Source organism: Telmatherina bonti (genome assembly GCF_933228915.1).
Source record: "Telmatherina bonti genome assembly, chromosome: 14".
Lineage (NCBI taxonomy): Eukaryota > Metazoa > Chordata > Actinopteri > Atheriniformes > Telmatherinidae > Telmatherina > Telmatherina bonti.
The window spans coordinates 18,505,094-18,516,714 of record NC_136612.1 but is presented as its reverse complement, the minus strand read 5'-3'; the positions used below and the strand labels follow the sequence as shown (position 1 = coordinate 18,516,714).

At 39.7% G+C, this 11,621-nt stretch overlaps 1 protein-coding gene across 1 annotated transcript in view; it reads left to right on the top strand.

The window, feature by feature from the left end:
- recql5 (RecQ helicase-like 5) overlaps positions 1 to 10,979 on the top strand; it is a gene marked incomplete at both ends in the record, with an annotated part of 11,575 nt that extends 596 nt beyond the window's left edge. Inside the window, 17 exons of the mRNA XM_079253035.1 lie at positions 1 to 489; positions 2,399 to 2,495; positions 2,584 to 2,695; positions 2,782 to 2,944; positions 3,056 to 3,138; positions 7,475 to 7,696; positions 7,791 to 7,890; positions 8,358 to 8,394; positions 8,476 to 8,534; positions 8,865 to 8,935; positions 9,043 to 9,136; positions 9,263 to 9,430; positions 9,541 to 10,163; positions 10,269 to 10,314; positions 10,392 to 10,613; positions 10,691 to 10,763; positions 10,855 to 10,979. The exon at positions 1 to 489 is cut by the window's left edge and continues 33 nt beyond it. Of these exons, the coding sequence (XP_079109161.1) occupies positions 1 to 489; positions 2,399 to 2,495; positions 2,584 to 2,695; positions 2,782 to 2,944; positions 3,056 to 3,138; positions 7,475 to 7,696; positions 7,791 to 7,890; positions 8,358 to 8,394; positions 8,476 to 8,534; positions 8,865 to 8,935; positions 9,043 to 9,136; positions 9,263 to 9,430; positions 9,541 to 10,163; positions 10,269 to 10,314; positions 10,392 to 10,613; positions 10,691 to 10,763; positions 10,855 to 10,979 (2,784 nt within the window). The remainder of the gene's footprint in view (positions 490 to 2,398; positions 2,496 to 2,583; positions 2,696 to 2,781; positions 2,945 to 3,055; positions 3,139 to 7,474; positions 7,697 to 7,790; positions 7,891 to 8,357; positions 8,395 to 8,475; positions 8,535 to 8,864; positions 8,936 to 9,042; positions 9,137 to 9,262; positions 9,431 to 9,540; positions 10,164 to 10,268; positions 10,315 to 10,391; positions 10,614 to 10,690; positions 10,764 to 10,854) is intronic.
- Between the last annotated feature and the right edge of the window lie 642 nt (positions 10,980 to 11,621).

Here is an 11,621-nt window from a genome sequence, read left to right as displayed (position 1 = left end):
CCTGGCTGCTCCATCAACTCCAAACTTCCAGCAAGTGAGCGCCGACTGATTTTGGCTGACCTTGGGAGCAGCAGCCCAAAACTGAAGCTTCTCTACATCACGCCTGAAATGGTGGCCTCGCCGTCCTTCCAGCCCTGTCTGACTAATCTATGCACACGTGGTTTACTGTCCTACCTGGCTGTGGATGAAGCACACTGTGTCTCCCAGTGGGGCCACGACTTTAGGCCTGACTATCTTAAGCTTGGAGAGTTGCGGGCTCGAATACCAGGAGTACCCTGTTTGGCTTTGACAGCAACAGCACCCAAGAATGTGCAAGCAGACATTATTCAGTCATTGAGGCTGCACGCCCCTCTGTCTTTTGTTACACCCGTTTTCCGCAGTAACTTGCACTACGATGTGATCTTCAGGGAGCTGCTGCCAAATCCTTATGCCCACCTACATGCGTTCATTAAGAAAGCGCTGGGTTTGGACAGTGGATCAAATGCACAGGTTAGTAAACTTGTGTTTTAATTCTTCAGAAATGCTTCTGTTTGGAAACAGAAATATGGTGATATGATTTTGAGCCGTGCTTAAAAATTTTATTCTGTCCTAGTACATTTTCATCTTTTACACGCATGGTCTGTAATTTTTATAGACAGAATTTGAAAGTATTCAATATATTTTTTTAACAAAAAAATCTTTAAAAAAAAAAAAAAAAAAAAAAAAATCAATTTTAAAATTGTGAAGCAAAAAAATTCAGATTTTCAATTTTTTGATTTGATTTTCCCAGCCCTAATTTTTGCCATACACAGTGTTTTTGCCTCAGTATTTCAACATCAATTGGTCCCTTTAATGGGTGTGCTTTGCTAGCATCAGGCTGTTTGTGGCGTTGTGTCATAGATTCAGCAAGGTATTGGAAACATTGCTCATTGATTTTTGCATCATATTGATTTGATGGCACCACACCGTTGCTGCAGATTTGTTGGTTGCACATCCAGGACGAGACCATCCTGTTTCTGGACATCCTAACAATGGTTTGAGATCTGGTAACTGTGGAGGCCACTGGAGTACAGTGAGCTCATTTATCATGTTGAAAGAAACGGTTTGAGATGATTTGAGCTTTGTGAGACGGTGCATTATCCTGTTGGAAGTAGCCAGAAGATTCTGGTCATATAGGGATGGACGTGGTCAGCAACAATATTCAGGTTGGCTGTGGTGTTTAAATGACGCTCACTTGTTACTAATAGGCTCAAACTGGTCCAAGAAAAATATCCCCCACTCATTACACCACCAGCGGCCAGAAAGTCTGACCCCACCATATGAATGTTGCAGTTGAAATCGAGATGCAACAGGCCAGTTGTCTGTGGTCTATTTTTTTGGTGAGTCTGAATTGTAGCTTCGTTTTCATCTTCTTAGCTGATAGGAGTGGCACCCAGTGTGGTCAGGTGTGTTGGAACAGGGATACATCAAAAACCTGCAGGACAGTGGTCCTTGAGGACCCACTTTGAACACCCTGCTTTAAACCCTAGAAATATGTGTGTGTGTGAGATCCCGTTTAATCAAAAGCTTCTGGAATACCCACGCCAGGTAATCTTGCATTATTAACCACGCCAGTAGTTGTTTGATATGGTAGTGTTAGTACCTGCTTCCCACCTCCGCAAATGCAAGTGTGTTCAAAGTAACCTAAACCCCCCAGTCTTCTCCATTCTGAAACTCTGATGCTGAACTTTAGCAAGTCCTCTTTACCAGGTCTACATATATGCACTGAGTCTGCTGCCATGTGATTGTTATTCATTGTTAGTTATTCATGATAACAATAAATTGAATAGGCGTACCTAATAATAAAGTGGCCAGTAAATTTATATGTTGCAGATAGTAATATTTTAATGTATGAATTCTTATGTTGCACTTATAATTTCCCCCTGGCATCATTAAATTACGTTTCCATTTTCATTGCAGCGTTCCTCTCCAGTTTGTATTTAAATACCAGTAATGTCTTTAATGAAATGACATGGGATTTTCTTTTTATATTAAATCATAAACATAAACTCAAAGATTTTCTTTTACCTTTATGATTTTTATTCCTTCAGAATTAATCCTTGACACCATTGGAAGAATCCTCCTTTTGATATCGGATTTCACTTGCATCCCAATACCAACTCTGACGGTTGTTGACTATTTTGGTTTGGAGAGGTGTCGCGATTTAGTGTAACCTAAAACTTCTTGAATTCAGTTGTCAGAATCATAAAGTTTGAGCTGAAAGCAGGGAAATACAGCTGAACAATAACATTCACTGCATCAGCTTTCGGCTTGTTGGAATGCAAATTAACACATGATCATAAACCATTTATGACACAGCATACATCTATGTGTTTTTTTTATGCAAATCTATGGGCTTGTAATTTTTACATTACAACAGGGTTGTGGAATTGTGTATTGTCGAACCAGAGAAGGTTGTGAAACAGTGGCTTACCAGCTGACAAAGCTTGGTGTCTTGGCCAAACCATATCATGCAGGTGAGATTTTTTTTAAATGTAAAATTGAAGATGTAGGATTTGAGGCGACATGTACTTGAGCTGAAGGGTTTGACTCTTGCTATTGCAGGTATGAAGGCAGGAGATCGCACAGAGGTGCAGAATGAGTGGATGCAGGGGAAGGTGCTGGTTATTGTTGCTACCATCAGCTTTGGCATGGGAGTGGATAAAGCAAATGTCAGGTAAGGGGGAGAAGAGTGAGGCTTTCACTCTGAGTAGATGTTTGATTTAATTTTTTTATTTTGCATCTTGCTTTATCTTTTTGAAGATTTGTAGCTCATTGGAACCTCGCTAAGTCTCTGGCTAGTTACTATCAGGAGTCTGGGCGGGCAGGTAGAGATGGTCTACCCTCATCGTGTCGCACATACTACTCCCCAAAGGACAAAGAGCAAATGAACTTCCTCATCCGGCAGGAAGTCACCCGGAGACAGGTCAGATTTAGATAAGAAATGCTTCCATAAAGCTTATTTAAAAAAAAAAAAAAAAAAGAAAAAGAAAAAGTAATCCAGGTGGACAGAGCTCACTCTTACACTTTTTTGCAGGAAAAACGCGGTTCTGCAAAGGAGTCAGACAAAGCAGCCATCACTGACTTTGAAGCCATGGTGTTGTTTTGTGAACAAGAAAGGTAAGTGAAGCATTCAGTGTACACGTGTTGTAGAAGCTTTTTGATATTTAATAATTACAAATCAGTATAAGTGATGTAATGCAGAGCTCAAGCTTTTCAATATACATAACAGTCACTTTCGGTATAAACATAACAAATAGCTTTCCATTACATTTAGTCTTCTTCAGCATGAACTGACGGTGAAACGCAGCGGTCATTTCAGGTTTTGGACAGCAGGGGACAGGCTTGCACTGTCCTCTTTCTTTGGTGTGAAACATCCTTGATATGAAGTCAATCTTAAAAAAAAAAAAAAAAAAAACCAAACCAAATCCATATATTATTTCAGTAAGTTCATTTTCATATCACACCATGCTGATCCCTTTTTCTGATGTGGTGTAGTTAGGTTTGATCCTGAATATTTGTAAGACGGTTTAGCAGGCCTCTGGCTTCTTCTCGGGCCAGATGTGTTGTTGTTCCACAGACTGCTGGGATTGCACTGGGGGATGTCATAGCTCCTGAATGCCTGGCAGCTTTAACAGGTGCTTGGCAGATTGTCAGAATTTTCTTCTCTGTGTTTGTTTGATGTTTTGTTGTTTAAGGGATGGTCCTCTATCATACACATTATGTCTGATGTATGATTATGTCCTGTACCTGGTAAGGATTCCTGGAAAATGAGCTTTTCTTTATTTTGGACTCACTGCAGAGAAAAAAATGCTTAAAACAATCTTATGCTTTGATGCTGTATTTAAAAGTTCAGCATTGTGATTCATTCCATATTGACTCAATCGCTGGGTCCCTTCTGCTTGGTCTTACAACAACAGCAGCAGCAGTTTATGCAGGTCAGCACTATCATGAGCAGGACCATGACTGTGGGAGGACACATAAGCAGTAATTCTAATCAACAGACTGTGAAATTAGACAATAAATGTGTTGCAACAAAGAGCTGAAACTTACAGATGAAGCTTAAGATAATGAAGAAGGCTCCGAGCTCTAAAGGATGGATGTTGGGCAGATTATGCAACTTCAGCCATATCTTGTTCAGGAGGCTCCGCATCTCTTCTCTGGCATCCATCCTGGTGAGTCGGACATGAGGTCGAGACAAGAAAAAATTATGCTTTTATTTGGTTTATTGTGCCACTTGGAACACGCCTCCGTTGATTGTTTTAATGATAAAACCATTTATCGCTTGTTCTCTGACACAGACTGGATGAGTTGGTATTATGAGGGTGTTGAGAAAAGTGCATGGCTTTCAGTTTTAGTTTGAGTGGATTTAGAGTGCATTTTTGTTCTTTTTCAACAAGTAGGGGGTGGGTTAGCGTGAAAACAATAAAGGGAGGGAGTTTCCTGTTTACTAGGGAAATAATATAGACGTTATTAAATGTACAAAGTAATAAATAACTATATTAGGCCCTCCATATAAAGCTTATCTAATAGATCAGTCTCATTTTTTATTTTGACATTTGTCCGAGTTTAATTTGTACAGACGGAAATGCCAATAGTGATTGCTGCTGTACTCTTTCTTAATTGTTAAAGTAGATACAATACTGCTGATTATATAAAATTGTAAGTGTTGTTATATTGTACAGCAAAAAATATTGAAAAATACAAATACTACTGACATGACTGTAGAGCTTAGTACAAATACCAGGAAACTGGGGAAAAATCAAGTGAATGGATGCATTACAATTGTCATGTTATTCCCTATAAAGTTTTTAGCAAAGTGAGTATGACTTTTAACAACAGGAATGAGGTGGGTTTCAACCCAGTTTGGCTTCTTTTGAATTTTTTTTCTGTAAAGTATATTTCTGCCAGTTTAATAAAAGTTGGCCTTATTTTCACAACATTTTGCAGCTTTTTAGAAACTATTCTGGAGAAAATATTAACAAATATAGTTGCGATGATGTGGCAAAGATTTAAAATGTTCACATTTCAGTAAACTCTCTTGATAATCAATAGTTGTTTTTTTTTTTACCCCACTGGTTTGAGCTTCTTTTTTTTTTTTTTTTTTTTTTTTTTTTTTTAGGTGGGTTTTATGTTGTTTGGGCTGGAAATTCTGTCAGATCTGGCAACCCTGCCATGTCACACTAGCTGAATAGCAATTCATTGGAGCTAGCCAGAGTTACAAACTAAACAACAAAAAAAGTAATTGTTATTGTTTATGTAATTTCAGAATTTAATTTATCTCAGTGTCCAAAATTCCATAAACTGTTTATTATGTTTAGACAGTTAAATGCTATCTCTGGTTAAAAGTAGCTATTAGCAAGCAAAGCTAAACTTGGTTTTGCTAGCTTAGCTGTGGAAATAAATGATCTCAGCTTTTAGCCCTAAAACAGCGGCAGCAGCAGGGACAAAGTGTAAAAGATGGACATAGTGCTGTCTTTGTGGGATTATGTTCTGAATTAGGGCATTTTGTTAAAAAAAAAGTTACCAGGAATGAAACAGCCTTACTAATGTTCATGTAAAAACATTAATTATTACGAGTCAGTCAGTGGTTGAAACGGCAAATAAAATTTTTACGTTTGATTTTTTATATGAGAAAGAAGATGTAATGTGCTAATTTGAGAACTTTGAAGAGTAAGGGAGTCGAGTTAGTTGTTTCCCCTTTTTTATTATACGGCAAAGTGAATCTACTGCAACAAGTCACTTTACCCAAATGTTAAAATACCGTATTCTTCTATTTAAAGTACATTTTTTTTATGTTACATTGAAAATATGAGTGCCACAAATTGTAATACGTATTATACTATTATACGATTATACTATCCGTATTTGCTATCTGACATGGGGCCATAAATATCATAAAGTAGATCCCCTCCTCTAAAAAACATTTTATATCCTAAGAGAATATTATTGAGTCCAGTTATATTATTGCTTGTTGCATACAACCAGATACTGTAGCAGATGAGCATTAGTAAATATTAACATATTTATCTGCATTAAAAGAACAATAATGTGCCAAAATGCCCATTTGATGGCTGGTTTATTTTGTGCAACAGCAGCCGAACTTCCCTAGCTCTGTTTTTCCTTAACAAGTCCAAAATTTTACATACATTCTGCACATTCCTCTTTTGCCTGTAGTATTTCTAAGTTATGTTGCTTCCCATCCTGCTTTTCCAGGAACAAAAAAAACCAAGCTTACCTGTAAATCTTTTGCTGTTTTCTCAAACAGCCAAATCCTGACGTTGGGTCAAAAATAATAAACTATGAGATGAGAATGGGACATACGGTAATAAACCTGACATTTGTTTCCCAGTAGGAGTCCCCTGTCCAGTCTCTCCCTTAGAGGTCTGTGTATTTGTTGTTGCAGATTTTCACCAGACGATGTTGCCTCAGACTTGCAGCCAGTTTGAGATTAGGATTTGGAGTTTTATTCCATAGACACTGATGATAGCCGGACATGGACTTTAGGAAATCTTCCTGCTTTTCTTAAAGCTTCTTTTAATCTTTCAGTTTGAGTCTTTTCATCGCCTCCTCTGTTTCAGCACAGAAGTCCTCAGGTCTGTTGTTTTCTTCTCTTTGGTATTTATTGTCAGCGACACACACAGGAGTTTTCCGTTGTGTAGTTTGAAGGTCTGAAGCCTTTGTCCGCGTCAAAGCTCGTTTCTTCTTGACAGTCCTGTCTGGGAGTGACTTCTGCTTCACACAGTCTTTGTGTGCCTCTCCGTCTTTCCCCTCCTCCTTCACTGAGTTTTCTTGTTTAACACAAGAGAAGGTGGAAGAGTTTCCACTTCTAGCATGGTAGTTAGTGGGTTGTTGAAGTGGCTCCACTGACGGACTGTTTCCCAAACAGGCTTTGTGGTGTGTGGTTGCGTGAAGAATAGCTGTTACATAATCCTGGTTCTCATATTGGAGCAGCCTTTTATAAAGTGAATGATAAAAATCCCATCTGAGGAAGGAGTTTTATTAGGAAGTAATTTGTAGAAGAAGAAGTCAACCTCATGTTGGAAGTGATCTGTTGTTGTGAGTCCAGATAACTGGAGAAAATGAGTCTTTTCAGATGATATGATCTCCTGTAATTTATTCCACATGTTGGAACATTTGCTGATCTGTAGTCAGAGGCGAATCAGGAGCTCAGATCTGTTTTTTGTTAGTAACTGGAATATTTTTTATGCCATTAAAACAGATTGGACACTTATTTTAGAGCAAATTATTGATTATGTTTCTGTGTGATGTTACACAACAACTGATAGATCAATGATGCTGTGTACTAAAAACGTCATCTGAACTTAGTTTACTTGTTTGTTTAAACAGCGGGAGCTGCGATTTCTGTCTATTTTATAAATCAATATTGCTGTTTTCACATAAATAAACACATCAATAAGAAATTAAAGAAAGCTGTGTCATACCTCCTCTTCAGTTGTCGTCATGCCATCATCTCCAAGTTTTTTGGGGACAAGACGCCAAACTGTGCAGGTGCCTGCGACTACTGTCGTAACCCCAAACTTGTGAGGGCCCAGTTGGAGAGAGCGGCTGCACTCAGCACCAAGACCGAAGCAGCTCAGAGCAAAGAACCCAAAGGACCGTTCGGGTTCCAGGTGGACGCTTATGGAGGAGGGAAGAAGGGTTACGGCTTTGAAAGGCAGGATAGTTGTGACACTGAAATATCATTATATAATACATCCAATATGAAATAACATCAGCTTGTTTAGTAAAACTGATGTGACAACTTGCAGGTATGATGAAGGGTCTGAGTCAGGCAGTGGTGAAGATGACTTCACTAAGAGGAAGAAAGAGTTTTCTGACCTTTTCAAGAAGCAGATGAACCTGCGGAAGGTAAATTATAAATATCACACAAACTCTTGTGCTTCCACAACTTTTTGTTTAGAGAAAACACAACATTATTATGTATTATGTTGTATTGCATCTACATCTGTATTCCAGCTGTTAGCAGAAAGGGTTAAAGGGGCCCTTGTATTTGCTTCTCTTGTTAAATCACTCCCACATGTTGCATGAAACTGGGACAACGTTGCAGTTAAACTGTTTCTGAACAGGTCCAAGTGGAAGCCGGCCAAGCATTTGCAGCATAATACTATGCAGGAATGTGACAATTGTTAAGTTGTAGAAACTGAATAAAAACAATGAATAAATGATAATGGTGGACATTATAAGCATCATGTGGTTTGTTTACAATTCGCACAAAGTCTGTTTATAAGTTAAAAGAACTGTGCAGATAAACATTGTTGATGGTTGAGTCAGAATGCTAACGTGTGCGAATGCTAACAGTGTCCATGTTTCTTCAGGCATCTGACAGTCAAAGGGAGGAGTTTGTTCCACCAGGTAACGTGACGAGAGGAATAGGATTATTCTGAGAGAGTGTTCAGGCTGATTTGTCCTTAACCAGTGTATCCTGCTGTACAGATCCAGACTGCCCACTTCGAGAGGCCAGCAGCCAGAGGATCCCCAGGCTCACTGTCAAGGTACAAGACAGTGCAAACACATTCCTCACATCTGCTCCACTCATTAACAAGTCTGCAGGAACTCTGTGACATGTGGGTTAGGATATGAATGCTGTTTAATTAAAAAGTAAAGTTTACACAGTAACTGCAGCGAGAAGGTGTTTTTCTGTGTTTTTAACAAGTGGGAATATTTTTTCACCTTTTTAAAGGTTTTTGTGCTCTAAATCTGTTAAATTAAGCGTGTTATGTTTTTAAATCATTGTTCCTTAGTCGTATGCACAAACTCTAATACACGTAATTGTTTTATTTTATGTAGCATTTGGCATAATGAAGAACTTTGTTACATTTCAGACTAGAGAGCACTGCCTGTACCGCCTGCAGGAGGCTCTACAAGGCCAGCAGGGGGCAGAAGATGCTTTCAAGTAAGTTTAGAGGGAACTCTTCAAGCAATTATGAAAAAAATTACTGTTTAAAAAAAAAAAAACCCTTGCATTTCTTTCAGTAATTGTATTTTCTCTTTGGCTGTCAGCTATCGTAACCTGTTGTTGGCTGTGGAAATTGAACATGAGGTCTTCAAAAGCAGCAAATCCTCCAATTTGTACAAAGCAGCCATCCTAAAGAAGGTAGATGCAAACTTTCGTCGTATTGTTTTGGAGAATATGCTCCCTACCAAAGAACAAAACAAACAAAAAAGATAAAAACCTAAGAAAAAAACCGTCTTGTGCTTAATTTGTCTTGTTACACATCAGGTGTCACAAATGACGAAAGCAGCCCCTTCTTCAGAGGCTGGAGACAAAGCAGGCGAGAGCTGCAGTGACTCAACAGAAGCCGAGTCCAAACTCAAAGATGCATCTTCCTCTTCTTCCTCGTTTCCTGAGGAGCTACAGGGCTTCACCTCTGCATCTGAGCTCTACTCTGTAAGAAGAACACGCTGGCATCTACCTTCCCACAAAGATCTAACATGTTTAAAGCAGAATGTAATACATGCAGACCGCTCATGTTTTCCCATTTTCCATTGCTCTTCCAGCTGAAGCGAAAAAGAGTTGGGGCAGGTCAAAGGGGTTCATCTAACCCCTTCCTCACTGCCAAAGAGCTGCTTAAGCCCTCCGTGTCTGAGTCAGTGTCCAACAGGGGGGTGGAAGGCAGTGGTTTTTTCAGCGTGTACTCAGGAGACTCGGATGTCAGTGGGATGAGAGAGAGAACAAAGGAGACGGGCACAGAAACAGCGTCTGGATCATCGTCCATCAGAGCCAGAGCGAGCGCCAGCAGTGCTTCCCTGAACAGTCCGACAAAAGGAAGGAGAGCCACGAGCAAAAAGCAGCAGAAGCTCGCGGAAGCAGCAAAGATTTCTCACAATATTTCCCAGTACTTTGCAAAAAAACAGACAACGGAGACAAGTTGTGCGGAAGCAGAGATGCCTGAGGAAGTAGATGATGCATTACTTACTTTTCCCACTGGGGCTTCTGAAGAGGACATCAGCCAGGAGCAGCACTCGCCCGCCTCTGTGGCATCAGAGTCACAGGATGTGATCCTGGTAGAAAGTAAAACAGAAGTTATAGTTATACCTGATGATGGAAAGGAAGAAGCTGAAGAGGTGGAGATTTTGGATTTAGTTGAAGACACTCCTCATTCTGAGACGCCTGTCTCAGAGTAATAAACCTTCAGTTCTTTTTCTTTAATTATAACTTTGGAGGAAAAGTGTTCAGTCATGTCTAACTGCTTTTTTTTTTTTTTTTTTTATTACCTCCCATATAGCTTGCAAAAACCTGAAGAGGAAGCTAACCCTGCTGTAAATCAAGAGGTATGCTTTCTTTCCTGTCAGGTGTTCCACTGAGCTTCCTGCTCAGTGACTGATGACATCCATGAATATGTTTTCAGACCAAAGATGATGTGAAAGCCGACGGGGGGGAGTCTCCTCCATCAAAGCGCAGGCGGCCCACTGATGGGAACAGCAGAAGAGTGACGTTCAACCCCGATGTGCAGGAGAGAGCCGTGCAGCCGGTCAGCGAGCCCCAGAAACCTGTGACACTCAAAGAAGTCGCTGATATCGTGGTCCGTTATCTGGACCCCTTTTACACTCAGGGAAAGTTTGCCACCAAGGTGTGTGGTAGTGTTGTTGCAGGTTAGCAGGGTTAAATGACATTTTAGCTATTTATTTAATAGAACTTCTTTTGCAGGAGCTATTTAAGTCTTTCGCTCGCCACTTGTCTCACCTTCTGGCAGAGGGTAGGAGTCGGGGGAAAGACCAAGGCAAGCACAGGATTATAGCATTCAAATACATAAATATCATTGTTTTCTTCAGTCCAGTGACTTCATGTCTAACTGTAGTCTGTCTCAACAGTTAAATCTGAAGCCAAGGCTCTCATCAGGAGGTTCTTCAGCAGAGTCCAGCGTTGTGAGAGTGAGGCCGACTGGAAGCACCTTAAAGTACTACACAGCCTTAAAACTACGGCGAACAAGGAGTGATGGAAAATTTGTGACCACTATCAGGGTCAAACCTGCCTTCTTGGTCCGTGCCTATAAGCTTCTCTTGTTTTTCTTTGAACAGCTTAAGCAGTTCTGATTTTTTTCAGACTGATTGCTGTTATATTAGCTTTTTCTCAGTACATAAGCAATAAAGTATGATTCATCAGGGCTTCGGAGAGCGGAGATAGGACGGTGTGCGATGTCTTCTTACACGTGCTGCTAATGTTTTGGCCCACTTGTTAAAACATTATGTACACTTTCCATTTCTGTTTGTACTTGGGGACATAATTTAATACTTTTGATGACTGTCTGCACTTTTATTTGCTGTAAACTGATTCAAATTTCTGCAAGGGGATTTTTCTACACATTTGTTGTAAACAGACCAAATGCTGCTGCCATGATAACAGCTCAGTAAAGCTGTATGTGGACATGGAGGTGCCTTGACGTGAAGTTCAATATATAGATTTATTTTACATCATACAGTAAGAGAAACATGTTATTCATGTCATCAAAACAACCATGTTTTCATGTAGGGGAGCTGTTTTCACTTCCTATACTGTTAAATTAGCTTCATTTTTCTGGTTCAGTGGCACAATCACTGGAATTGAAAGGAAATTGATTCTGTTTATTTTGTTGTGACAA